The sequence below is a fragment of the Scyliorhinus torazame genome, chromosome 2 (assembly GCF_047496885.1).
Source record: "Scyliorhinus torazame isolate Kashiwa2021f chromosome 2, sScyTor2.1, whole genome shotgun sequence".
Classification (NCBI taxonomy): Eukaryota; Metazoa; Chordata; class Chondrichthyes; order Carcharhiniformes; family Scyliorhinidae; genus Scyliorhinus; species Scyliorhinus torazame.
Genome location: NC_092708.1, coordinates 212,737,708 through 212,752,047, shown reverse-complemented (window position 1 = coordinate 212,752,047; position 14,340 = coordinate 212,737,708). Strand labels below are relative to the sequence as shown.

General features: G+C 47.1%; 1 protein-coding gene across 2 annotated transcripts in view; it reads left to right on the top strand.

Annotated features, from left to right (window-relative positions):
* The window catches only part of LOC140395520 (uncharacterized), a 1,079,902-nt gene extending 1,068,362 nt beyond the window's left edge, over nt 1–11,540 (top strand). For both annotated transcript variants that reach the window (XM_072483429.1, XM_072483418.1), the window contains one exon: nt 11,055–11,540. In XM_072483429.1, the coding sequence (XP_072339530.1) occupies nt 11,055–11,352 (298 nt within the window). In that variant the 3' untranslated portion in view covers nt 11,353–11,540. The remainder of the gene's footprint in view (nt 1–11,054) is intronic.
* Nucleotides 11,541–14,340: the final 2,800 nt, after the last annotated feature.

Sequence of the window (14,340 nt, the reverse complement as noted above, 5' to 3'; positions counted from 1 at the left end):
CCAATGCTCCATCCGGTAGCAGCCGCGCCACATAAAGCCCCCAGCTTTATCTGCAGATACGGATGGAGAATTGCAGGATCCATGGCCGCTCATGCGCACAGTGGCAACCTGCGGCGGCCGGGCCGTACAACATGGCGCCGGCCACGCGGGGACCCGGCCTGCCAGATAGTGCCCCTCTGTAACACCCCTCGCCTCCCCCAGACCACCCCCTACCTGTCCCCCCAGGCGCTGCCAAAGACCCACCCCCGGCCAACGGAACAGCTCCCCCCCCCCCCCCGACTGTGGCGCCGCTGGACACAGTCCGCAGCCGCCACGTGAGGTCACTAAAAACTGTGAACACACACGCCCTACGCCGTCGGGAAGTCGGCCCATCGGGGGCGGGCATCAGGAGAGGGCCTCAGGTGACTCCTGAGCCCATCCCAATGGCGTACTCAGTGGTCAAGGGCAGAGAAGGGGCCACCTTGGATGGGCCAATACAGGGTGAAATTAGAAGGGGCAGAGCCGAAAGGGAAGGATGGCGGATGGTGGAGAGGATTGGAGGCGTACACCCCCGGCAAGGCTTATAACATGGAACATGCAAGGACTCAATGGACCGGTGAAAAGATCTCATGTTTTTGCGCATCTCAGGAGTTTAAAGGCAGAGGTGGTCTTTCTGCAGGAAATGCACCTTCACATGAAAGACCAGGTTAGGTTGAGAAAGGGATGGGTGGGTCAGGTATTCCAGTCGGGGTTTGACTTGAAGTCGTGGGACATGACACCTTGATGAGCAAGAAGATGGGGTTTGTGAGTGTGAAGGCAGTGAGGGACCCGGGTGGGAGAAATGTGATGTAGAGCAGGGTATTGGAGGGTACTCCGGTGGTGTTGTTGAATGTCTATGCACCAAATTTGAATGATGTAGGGTTTATTGGGTGTTGCTGGCTATGGTCTCGGACTTGGTTGCATACCAGTTGATCATGGAAGGAGATTTCAATTGTGTTCTAGACCCACGGGTAGATAGGTTGCCCTCTAGGTCAATGGGAAAGATACGACTGGCAAAGGAGCTGGGAGGGTTCATGGAAAAGATGGCTATGATGGACCCATGGCGCTTCAAGTTCCCAGGGGGGACTCCATTTTCATAGATCACAGAACAAAGGTGCTGAAGGAGGCCATTCGGTCCATCGAATCCGCACCGGCCCCTGGAAAGAGAATCCTGACTAAGTCGACACCTCCACCCTATCCCCAAACCCAGTAACCCCACCCCTTTTTGGACACTAAGGGCAGTTTAACATGGCCAATCCACCTAACCTTCACATCTTTGGACTGTGGGAGGAAACTGGAGCACCCGGAGGAAACCCACGCAGACATGGCGAGAACATGCAGACTCCACACAGACAGTGACCCAAGGTGGGAATCGAACCTGGGACCCTGGAGCTGTGAAGCAACTGTGCTAACCACTGTGCTACCGTGCCGCCCACTTTTCTCACATGTTTATTGGGTGTATTCAAGAATCAACATTTTTATGGTGAGCCGGGAGGTGTTAGTTGGGGTGGAGGGGCCACAGTATGCGGTGATAGGAATTTTGGACCTTGCACCCCACTGACTGGAGATTCGGCTGAGATCGGGGTGGGATCAGAGGCTTGGGTGGAGTTCGATTCGGAGTGTTGCCAGATAGAGGGTTTTATGACAAAGTGCGGGTTGTGATTAAAGATTATGTAGAATTTAAGCAGAATGGGGAGGTGTCGGCGGCCACATTTTGGGAGGCACTGAAGGCAGTGGTCCAAGGGACGATTTTCTCGTTCGAGGCACATGAGGATAGGAGAAGGAGGGTGGAGTATGAGCACTTAAGGAACAAGATAGTTGAAGTAGATAGAGAGTACTCAAGGGTGCCCACCACAGAGGGACTGGCGAGAGGGAAAATGTTGCAGGGGCAATTTGATAGGTTGATGATGAGGAGGGTAGTAGGACAGCTGCCCAGGGCAAGAGGGGTGCAGTATGAGTACGGGGAGAAGGCAAACTGAATGCTAGCACACCAACTACGGAGGCAGGCCATGTCCAGGGAAATATTGAGGATACAGACAGAGATAGTGGAGGTGGTGATGGAACCGGGGAGGATAAATGAGACATTTAGGGAATACTATAAGGAGTGTACAGGGCAGACCTGGAGGGTGAAGAAGGGGACATGGGGCAGTTTTTGGATGGGCTGGTGTTTCCGCAGCTGGAAGAAGAGAAGTGGCAGGCGCTAGAGGGGCCTTTGGGCCTGAGGGAGGTATTGGATAGTATAAGGGGTATGAAGTCAGGGAAGGCTCCGGGGCCCGATGGTTACACAGTGGAATTTTATAAGGAGTTTGCTTCCCATCTGTTGGGTGACACATTGGAGAAGGGGGAGCTACCTGTGACGATGATGCAGGCAACGATCACATTGATACCAGAGAAGGAGAATGTGGGTCATACAGGCCCATATCGTTGTTAAACACAGATGTAAAAGTGCTGGCTAAACTGCTGGCGGGAGGATAGAAGGGGTGTTCGCGGAGGACCAGACAGGTTTTGTAATGGGCACGCAGCTTTCTAGTAATATAAAGAGGCTAATAATTGTGATCATGACCACGTCGAGAGGTTGGGATCGAAGGTAGGAGCCAGGAATGACCGAAAGAGAGAGCTAAGAAGAGCCAGGAGGGGACATGAGAAGTCCTTGGCAGGTAGGATCAAGGTAAACCCTAAAGCTTTCTATAGGTATGTCAGGAATAAAAGAATGACTAGGGTAAGGGTAGGGCCGTTCAAGGACAGTAGTGGGAAATTGTGCGTGAAGTCTGAGGAGATAGGAGAGGCGTTAAATGAATATTTTTTGTCAGTATTCACACAGGAAAAAGACAATGTTGTCGAGGAGGATAATGAGATACAGGCTACTAGACTAGACGGGATTGAGATGCATAAGGAGGAGGTGTTAGCAATTCTGGAAAGTGTGAAAATAGATAAGTCCCCTGGGCCGGATGGGAGTTATCCTAGGATTCTCTGGGAAGCTAGGGAGGAGATTGCAGAGCCTTTGGCTTTGATCTTTATGTCATCATTGTCTACAGGAATAGTGCCAGAAGACTGGAGGGTAGCAAATGTTGTCTCCTTGTTCAAGAAGGGGAGCAGAGACAACCCCGGTAACTATAGACCAGTGAGCCTTACTCCTGTTGTGGGCAAAGTCTTGGAAAGGATTATAAGAGATAGGATTTATAATCATCTAGAAAGGAATAATTTGATTAGGATAGTCAACACGGTTTTGTGAAGGATTATTGAGTTCTTTGAGAAGGTGACCAAACAGGTGGACGAGGATAAAGCAGTTGATGTGGTGTATATGGATTTCAGTAAGCGCTTGATAAGGTTCCCCACGGTAGGCTATTGCAGAAAATATGGTGGCATGGGATTGAGGGTGATTTAGCGGTTTGGATCAGAAATTGGCTAGCTGTAAGAAGACAGAGGGTGGTGGTTGATGGGAAATGTTCAGTCTGGAGTTCAGTTACTAGTGGTGTTCCACAAGGATCTGTTTTGGGGCCACTGCTGTTTGTTATTTTTGAAAATGACCTGGAGAGTGCGTAGAAGGATGGGTGAGTAAATTTGCAGATGACACGAAAGTCGGACAGTGCGGAAGGATGTTGCAGGTTACAGAGGGACATAGATAAGTTGCAGAGATGGGCTGAGAAGTGGCAAATGGAGTTTAATGCAGAAAAGTGTGAGGTGATTTATTTTGGAAGGAGTAACAGGAATACAGAATACTGGGCTAATGGTAAGATTCTTGGTAGTGTGGATGAACAAAGAGATCTTGGTGTCCATGTACATAGATCCCTGAAAGTTGCCACCCAGGTTGAGAGGGTCGTTAAGAAGGCGTACGGTGTGTTAGCTTTTATTGGTAGAGGGATTGAGTTTCGGAGCCATGAGGTCATGTTGCAGCTGTACAAAACTCTGGTGCGGCCGCATTTGGAGTATTGTGTGCAGTTCTGGTCGCCGCATTATAGGAAGGATGTGGAAGCGTTGGAAAGGGTGCAGAGGAGATTTACCAGGATGTTGCTTGGTATGGAGGGAAGATCTTATGAGGAAAGGCTGAGGGACTTGAGGCTGTTTTCATTAGAGAGAAGAAGGTTAAGAGGTGACTTAATAGAGGCATACAAGATGATCAGAGGATTAGATAGGGTGGACAGTGAGAGCCTTTTTCCTCGGATAGTGATGGCTAGCACGAGGGGACATAGCTTTAAATTGAGGGGAGATAGATGTAGGACAGATGTCAGAGGTAGGTTCTTTACGCAGGGAGTAGAAAGGGCGTGGAATGCCCTGCCTGCAACAATAGTGCATTCGCCAACATTAAGAGCATTTAAATGGTCATTGGCTGGACATATGGACGATAAGGGAATAGTGTAGATGGGCTTTAGATTGGTTTCACAGGTCGGCGCAACATCGAGGGCTGAAGGGCCTGTACTGCGCTGTAATGTTCTATTATTGTTCTATTGGTGGTGGTGTCCATGGATGTGGAGAAGGCATTTGACCGGGTGGAGTGGCGGTATCTGTTTGAGGTACTGGGATGGTTCGGGTTTGGGCCAAAGTTTGTGGCGTGGGTGCGCCAGTTATATGTGGCAAGGATGGCGAGCGTACGGACCAACAATATGAGCTCACAAACTTTGGTTACACAGGGGAACAAGGCTGGGGTGCTCGCTGTCGCCGCTGCTGTTCACGCTAGTTATAGAACCTCTGGCAATGGCCCTTAGCGGGTCAGCAGAGTGGCAAGGAATTACGAGGGGGAGTAGGGAGCATCAGGTGTCGCTATATGTGGATGACCTGTTATTGTACGTGCCGGACTTGCTGGAGAGCATGAGGAGGATTATGGACCTATTAGGGAAGTTCAGGACATTCTCAGGATACATGTTGACCATAGGGAAAAGTAGAGTATTCCCGGTGAATGAGCTGTGTCGGAGAGCCAACTTAAGGGGGAGTAGCCAGGGATAGATTTAGATATCAGGGGATTCAGGTAACGGGAGAGTGGACGACGCTGCATAAATGGAATTTAACAAAGCTGGTGGAGGAGGTGAGGGAGGATCTGAAGAGGTGGGACATGCTATATCTGGCACTGGCAGGGAGGGTCCAAGTGGTGAAGATGAACGTCCTGCCAAGGTTTTTATTCATATTCCAGACGCTTCCAATCTTTGTACCAAAGGACTGTTTCCGGAAGCTGGAAAGGATTATCTCAGAGTTTGTGTGGGTAGGGAAGGTACCCAGGGTCAGGAGGAGCCTGTTACAGAGGCAGAGGCAGAAGCGGTTGCCAAACCTGCTACATTATTATTGGGCGGCAACCTTGGAGAAGGTGAGGCGGTGGTGGGAAGGGGAGGAGGCAGAACATGGGAGGATGGAGGAAGAATCCTTTTGGGGGGGTCCAGCCTGCAGGCTATGATGATGCCGGTGTTGCCACTGGTGCCAAGGAAATACATGGAGAGCCCAGTGGTGCAATCCACAGTGAAGGTCTGGAACCAGCTGAGGAGGCACTTTAGGATAATGGGGATGTTGGTATTAACACTGTTGTGCGGAAACCACGGATTCGAGCCGGGGAAGACAGACGGTATGGATGGAATTGGAAAGAAGTGGGGCTGGTTAAGGTGAGGGATCTATAGCTGGAGGAGAGGTTTGCCAATATAGAGGAACTGAAGGAGAGGGTAGAGCTCCTAAGAGGAAGTGAGTTCAGATACTTGCAGGTAAGGGACTTTGCGCTATAAGTTTGGAAAGAGTTCCCCAAGCTACCAAAGTATGCACTCCTGGAGTGACTGCTACTTCCGGATGTGGAAGGGGAGGGCATGATCAGAGACATATATGGGTGGCTGGGAGAGCAGGGAGGCGAGCAGGTTCTGAAGATTAAGGAGAAGTGGGAGGGGGAGCTGGGAGGGGAGATAAACTGGGAGGTGTGGAGTGAGACACTACGCAGGGTAAATGCGACTGCCTCGTGCGCAAGGTGGTACATAGGGTGCATATGACTCGGGCAACAATGAGTGGGTTCTTCCAGGGAGTGGCAGACGAGTGTGAGAAGTGTGGTGTGGACCAGCAAACCATGCACATATGTTCTGGGGCTATGAGAAGCTAGCGTGATACTAGGTGGGGGTGAAATTGGAAACAGTTTGTACGAACTGTATAACTGTTTGTTGGGGAGTATGTCCCCCAGACTGTTTATGTTTCGTAACCGTTTGAATACGTTTGGAATAAAATACATATTGCTGCTCGACCTCGTTAGCAGGGGCTGGCCAGTGCGGTGCCGGTGAATCAGCTGGCGGGCCTTCATTTGCGGTGAGAAGACCGTGAGGCCTCGTTATGTGGACCAATTAACATTGAATAGCGCTGCTGGCCTCGCTGGGCCGAACGCCGGGAAGCTCACGGCCATTCCCGCTCACTACCACACTTAGAAATCGTTCCGGAGAATCACGTCCAAAGAGTATATAGGGGGATATAGACAGGTTAAGCGCGTGCACAAAAACTTGGCAGATGGTATATAATGTAGGAAAATGTGAAGTTTTGAACTTTGGTAGGAAGAATAAAAGAGCTCAATATTATTTAAATGGAGAATGACTGCAGGAAGCTGCATCTCCGAGGGATTTGGGAGGCCTTGTGCATAAATCACAAAAAGCTAACATGAAAATTTGCAGGTTATTGGGAAGGCAAATGGAATTGTTGGCCTTTTTTTAAAGGGGAGTGTAAAAATGGGGAAGTCCTGCTAAAACTATACAAGGCACTAGTTAGACCACACCTGGAATATTGTCAACAATGTTTTGGTACCCTTATCTAAGGAAAGATACACAGAGCAGGTTCACCAGGTTGATCCCAGGTATGGAGGGTTTTTCTGAGAGGTTAAGTAGGTTGGGCCTGTACTCATTAGAATTTAGAACTATGAGAGGCAACCTTATTGAGACATACAGGATTCTCAGAGGGCTTGACAGGGTAGATACTGAGAGGTTGTTTCCCCTTGTCGAGGACCCGAAGGAACAATCTCTGAGTAAGGGGTTGTGTATTTAAGACCGAGATGAGGAGAAATTTCTTCTCTCAGAGAGTAATGAATCTGTGGAATTCTTTACCAGAGAGGGCTGTAGAGGCTGAGTCATTAAGTATGTTCAAGGCCCAGATGGCCAGATTTTTAACCGTAAGGGAATTAAGGGTTATGGGGATAGGTTGGGAAAGTGGACTTGAGGACGATATCAGATCAGTTATGATCTCATTGAATGATCGCATTGTATCGCCGAATGGCCAACTTGCGCCCCTATGTTTTCTGGTCTTATAGTCTCCACACCATCCAGGACTCCAAACACTCCTTCCCAGTGAAACAGTGATTAATGCGTGCTTCTTTTGATTTTATATACTGCATTTGGTGTCACAATGTGGTCTGCTGTACATTGGGGAGACAAAATGCAGATTGGGTGACTGCTTTGTGGAATATCTCAGTTCTGTCTGCAAGCATGACCCTGAGCTCGCAATCAGCTATCATTTTAATTCTCCACCTTACTCTCATGCTGACCTCTCTGTCCCTCCAATCAAGCTCAAATTAAATTAAAGGAACAACACCACTTTTGACTGAGCACTTTACAGCATTTTAGACTCAAAATTAAGTTCAACCCTTTCAGACCAGAAATTCTACCCCAATTGTGTTTTCTTTTTCTTTGCAGGTTTCCGTTTTCCTCTTGTTTTTGCTTTAGACAGGAATTGTTCACCATTCTTCTCTTCTCCCCTCCTCTGGACATATACTTTGTTTAAAGACAATGTACCTCCCTAACAGCACTAGGGGTGTACCTACGCCACATGAATTACATCACTTCAAGAAGATAGATCACCCCACCTTTTCAAGGACAATGAGGAATCGGCAATAAATGCTAGTCCTGCCAGTGAAACCCAAATCCCCTCAATGAATAAAAAAACACTCCCTTTGGCCTTGCACCAAAAACTCTTCCGCCATTTAATCTTTCCTGTCTCCACCTTATCATTGACCTTCCCTTTTGTTCCTTTTCCACCTTCCTCCATTTCACCTGCTTAAGCCTATTACATTTCGAACTTTTCTCAGTTCTGATAAAAGGTTTGAAGTTGCCTGTTTCTCTCTCCACAGATGCTCCCTGACCTGCTGAGTATATCCAGCATTTTCTATTTTAATAACAATAAAAACACAGGGCTGGATTCTCTACTTCCCCAGCCCCGTGTTTCTCATCGACGTGCCGTTCACAGATGGCGGGTTTCTACCTTCCCACCATTTGTCAATGGGATTTTCCATTGTAACCACCCCACATCATCAGGAAACAGGTGGGCGGGGGTGCGCTGCCAGTGGGAAAACTGAATCCCGACGATGGAGAATTCCGGCCATTTAAACTCAAAAATTAAGTCAGTCTGAAGTGAGTAGTGGGGGAACATTGTGGCTGGAAACACTTTCATTCTTTTGCTGCCACTTTCAAAGCGTAGACGGCATGGTGCGGAGTGGTTAGCATTGCTGCCTACGGCGCTGAGAACCCGGGTTCGAATTCCGGCTCTGGGTCACTGTCCATGTGGAGTTTGCACATTCTCCCAGTGTCTGCGTGGGTTTCACCCAACAACCCAAAGATGTGCAGGGCAGGTGGATTGGCCACGCTAAATTGCCCCTTAATTGTAAAAAAATAATTGGGTACTCTAAATTTATAAACAAAAAAAAGCTAAGGGGCTTTGACTTCATGCTTGTATTAAACTACGTTTCCTGAAGGGTGAACCAGAAACATTTTGAACATTATCTGCACCAAAATGTTTTAAAAGTCATGATATTCATGTTCCTCTGTAAATGTGTTCCATGCCATGTTTGATCTGTAATGGAATGGTTGGGCATAAATAAATCTACACTGCATGGCTTCCAGCTGAAGAGATTTAATTGGGGAGAGGAATGGGAAAGGTTTTCCTTTGAGGTGATTATCCAAAGTGTCTGTGGGAAGGAAAGGAGCATTAATGGGGTAAATCACTCAAAATTGAACGGCAGTAGGGTATTTGTGACTTTAGGTGATTGTAACATAGGGAAAATTGATTCAGCTGCCCATAAACATCTTTCTTTTAACTTCCATTCAAACTGATGGAACTGAGAAGCTAGAGATATGTTTCGGGATTCTCCAGCCGTTGGGATTATCTGTCCCCGCCGGCAATCTCACCCACGGCGCGGGGAGGCTTCAATGGGAATCCCATTGACAAGCAACGGGAGTAGAGAATCCCGCCGAGAAACATGCAGCTGGAAGACTGGAAAATTCAGCCTATGTTTGGATATTTTCCATATTAAACTCAACAAAGTCAAAATGATTCCAAATGGGTCATTTGTTTTTTTTTACGTAATTTGTTGATATTGAGTTCCTGACAAAGAGGGCTGGATTCTCCAGTCGCCAGCGCCAAATTGCGTTCGGCGAACAGCCGGAGAACCATATTTCCTGAGCAAATCGGGGGGCGGCGCCGCTTTCGCGATGTTTCCAAGTACGCCGTGCCACGTATCGACAGCCTCAGGCCACTGCCTGAGGCCCATCTCCTGATGCTCCGCCCCTGACCGGTGCAGGACACGTGTGGTTTCACACGTCGGGAACACGGCGTGGTGGCTGCGGACTCAGTTCGATCCGCGGTCAGGGGGGGGCATTATTCGGGGCTGGGGGCACTGTGGTGGGGCGGTCCAGGGCGCGCGAGCTGGTTGATGGGGGGACTATTTCACGGACCGGGTCCGCTGGCTGCGTCCACCATGAAGCGCGGCGCGGCCACTGCAGGCCGCCGCCGTGCGTATGCGCGGCCATGGACCCGGCAATTCTCTGGGGTGTATCGGCAGCTCGAGCCAGGTGTTCTACGCTGCCGTCCTGCTAGCCCCAGCAAAACGGGGAATCGGTGACCATTTTGCGCCAGTTTTCCCACCGTTCCCATGCCGACGTGGGGACATAGTCTCCAAATCGGAGAATCCAGCCCACAGTCTCCCCTCCAAAGGTACTTATGAGAATTGAGCATGCATTTCCGAGTGCAAAGCCAAACAATTTGCCTTAGAGTGTTGTCCAATGCTCTTGCCACTGACCAAATCAGCCCCAGACATGTGATGAATTGATGCAGTTCACTTTTAGAGCCACAGAATACCACACAGGCTTGCCACATTGCTCACTGGCAACCACACCTAAAATGTTTCACAAAACCTGCCAACTACTAACTAAACAAAACCAAAACAAATGAAAAGAAACCTGCTTTTGCAGAGCAGTCCTGCAGATCTAAATGTATCGTTTCGAGGCACCCAGAGAGAACAATGCTGAGTTGTGTTAACATTGCAACTTTATGTGCATGTGTATGGTGTCCGTTGCAAGACTGCTCTTTGCCATTTGCCTCTTTGAGAAAGGAGGAATCAACCATATTGCTGGTCGGAGTCACAAAGCGGTCAGACTGAAACTGTGTTTATCAGAATCCAGCCCCAGTTGTTGGGTTTCCAGTGACCTGAAAGCTGAAGGGCCACTTGCTGAATGAAACAAGAACAATAGTCTGTATTTCTTATCTTCTTTGTTTGTTCTTTTGTTGTTGTGAACATTTCTTTCTTTGAAATAAACTAGGGCAGACTGTCAGAAAGAGAACACTTCAGTCAATAGATTGTCAACACCCTTTGAGTGTGTGTACAGCAGGCTTAATTTGCAAAACTGTTGGATTGAGAAACCCTTTTAAAACTGCACACCTGGCTCTTACAGTGAGTGTATTGGTCTTGATTGTTGACGGTTCAAATCAAATTTATTTTCAAAGGAGTGTGCATTGTTTTATTGCGTATGTTTTGGATCATAAGGCGAATATGGTGACCTCATTGCCACAAGCTTGAGGAGCATCAAAATGGACAGCATTGTTGTCATGCAAAAGAGCTTTGAGTGCAGTGGGAGAAAAACTAAGAGGTCATGAATAACCTATTTCCAAATACTCATGGATCTTCTGTGCACTTACAGTAATTCCTGTGTTTCATATTTCCAGCTTTCATTTTAATTTATGGACATGCTTTCTGATGTCTATGTAATAATGCAAATGGCTGAATTTTCTCAGTTAGACTATTACCAATTGTTTAATGTGTGATTTAGTTGTTGCAGAAGCCTTTCTCTCTCCCAAGCTGCAAAGTGCAGTCCTGCAAAACTAGAAAAACCAGCAAGAGCACCGAGACCAAAGGACTGCAAAGAAAGTCTCTCTCAGAAGAAAATCCAACAAACACTTTGCAGGCAGAATGACAGAAACCAAATCAGGGTGGCTTACCCTCGGGAGCTTTTACCAGACAGCCGTACTTCACCAGGAGTGGTTTCCCTGCCAGCCATCACAACCAAGGTGATGCAATCACCAGTTATAACGGTCAAACCAGAACCGACTGACAACATTGCTGAGTAAAGGCAAGAGAGACTCTGAATTCCTCTGACCCCCTCAAAGGAGTTTAACATTTCACAACCACAAGGTTTCCCACAGGACGAGACACCCACGCTACTGAAAGGCAACATTACAAATGGAGCATTAATGTCGCAACAGGAGATAACTGAAAAACTGCGATAATCACATTTCAGTGCTGATGCATTAAAAGAATGAGCAATGACTTACTTGTGGCATTCTTTCCTATGTTAGAACAAATCATTAGTTTATAAAAACCCAATGGAATACAGTTAGCTGCAGACCAGAGGCTGGGAGGGCAAATCCATTCTTGCATGCTGTGGACGAATTGGGTTGCAATCCGTTCAATTTTAGATTTTGAGAAAGATGATTAATAAAAATGATGGCCCCCCACCACTATTTCCCCGATTAAAAAACAGGATTTATGGACAACAAGAAACACCGAAATGAGTAATGTACCACAGTGAGGTGTCACACACTTCATTTAACAGCTAACAGCTCAGTCTTACCTAATCACAATACAATTTTTCAGGCAAACATTCATCACATTGGTTCTTTGTCACCCGTCCCTGCAACACAGATTGGCGCCTGCAAGCCTCAATTTCTATCTTCTCAACAGCTACAGCAAATTAAGGACAAATTATTATAAACAAACATGAAACAAAACTAAGCAATGCCAAGGTGGGTGAAGTTTGAACGTTTTAGGCATTTCTTACACTCGATGTGTTTATATGGGCACATTGGCACGGCCAACATTTATTCCATATCTCTAATTGACCTTGAGCTATGGTGAATTGAACTGCTGCAGTCCATGTGTTGAAGATGCTCCTACAGTGCTGTAGGATTGGGTTTTTAACCCATCGATAATGAAACTCCGGTGATATATTTCCAAGTTCAAGTCCAAGAAAGTGGAGGGTGGTGGATGGGGTACTGATCAAGAAACTGTTTTATCCTGAATGGTGTTGAACTTCGTGAGTTTTGTTGGAACTGAACTCATCCAGGCAAGTGGAGGGCATTCCATCACATTCCTGACTTTTGCCAAGTAGAAGGTGGACAGGCTTTAGGGAATTATCAGGTTATTTACTCACCACAGGGCAGCACAGTAGCACAGTGATTAGCACTGTTGCTTCACAGCGCCAGGGTCCCAGGTTCGATTCCCAGCTTGAGTCACTGTCTGTGCGCAGTCTGCACGTTCTCGCTGTGCCTGCGTGGGTTTCCTCCGGGTGCTCCAGTTTCCTCCCACAAGTCCCAAAAGACGTGCTGTTAGGTGAATTGGACATTCTGAATTCTCCCTGTGTACCCGAACAGGCGCCGGAATGTGGCAACTAGGGGATTTTCACGGTAACTTCATTGCAGTGTTAATGTAAGCCTACTTGTAACAATAAAATATTATTATTATTATTATTAACTCGCAACATCTGAACTGTTCTTGTAGCCACAATGTTAATCTGGCTAGTCCAATTAAGTTTCTGGCACTGATTACGCCCAGAATGTTGATGATAGAGGATTCAGTGATGGTAATGCCCTTGAATATCAAGGGAAGGTGGTTTGATTCCTTCTTGTTGGAGATGATCATTGCCTGGCACCTGTGTGATGTGAACAGTAGTTGCCACTTATCAGCCCAAGTCTGAGTGCTGTCAGGATCTTTCAGCCATGCAATACAGACAGCTTTGATATCTGAAGAGTTATGAATGGTATTGAACATCATGCAATCATTTGTGAACGTCCCCATTTCTGACATTACATTGAAAGGAGGATCATTGGTGAAGCAGCTGAAGACAGTTAGGCTGGGACACTGCCCTGAGATACTCCTGTAGTGATATCTCCAGGATCGAATTATTGGCCTCCAACAACCACAATCAGTTTCCTTTGTGCTTGGTATGACTCAAACCAGTTTTCCCACAGTTGTCATTGATGTCATTTCTGTTGGGCTTCTTTGATGCATAATCAGTCAAATGCTGGATCTCAGGATGCAATGAAGAGTCATCCAGACTCGAAAAGTTTGTTCTCTTTCCATCGATGCTATTAGACCTGCTGAGATTTTCCAGCATTTTCTATTTCAGTCAAATGCTGTCTTGATGTCAAGGAAGTCACTCTCACCTCACCTCTAGAATTCAGTTCTTATTTCATCCATGCTTGGAGCAAGGATGAGCTCTGGAATTCAGCGGCCCTGGAGGAACCCAAACTGAGCATTGATAAGCGGTTCATTGCTGCTTAGGTGCCACTTGGTAGCATTGTTGATGACACCTTCCATCACTTTTTTGATAATTAAAGAGGAGGCTGATGGGGCAGTAATTGACTGGAATGGATTTGTCCTGCTTTTTAAGGACAGAACGTACCTGGATAATTTTACACATTGCCAGGTAGATGTCAGTGTTTTGGCTGTATTGGAACAGCTTGGCTAGAGGTGCATCTACTTGTGGAGAACAAGCTTCAGTATGACAGCCAGAATGTTGTCAGGGCCAGTAGCCACTGCCATATCCAGTGCCTCAACCATTCCTAGACATCGCGTGGATTGAATCGAATTGGCTTAAGACGAGCAGCTGTGATGCTGACGACTTGAGGAAGAGGCTGAGATGGATTATCCATTTGACACATCTGACTGAAGATTGTTGCGGGCTCCCCCATCATTGAGGATTGGGGTGTTTAATTGATTAGTTGTTTAATTGTCCACCACCATTCATGACTAGATATTCATAACTTCTGTTCCTGATCATTGATTATGAAATCGCTTAACTTTGTCTATATTGCCCTGTGTTGTAGCTTCACCAAGCTGGCATTTCATTTTTAATATGCTTCGTGATGTTCATGGCATCTTGTACATTCCTCATTGAACTAGGGTTGATCCCCTGGCTTGATGATCATGGTAGAGTGAGGGATATGCAGGCCATGATGTTATAGACAGTGCTTGAATTCAATGCTGTTGATGATGGCCCACAGTGCCTCATGGATGCCCAATTTTGGGTTTCCAGTTGTGTTCTCAATCTATCTGAT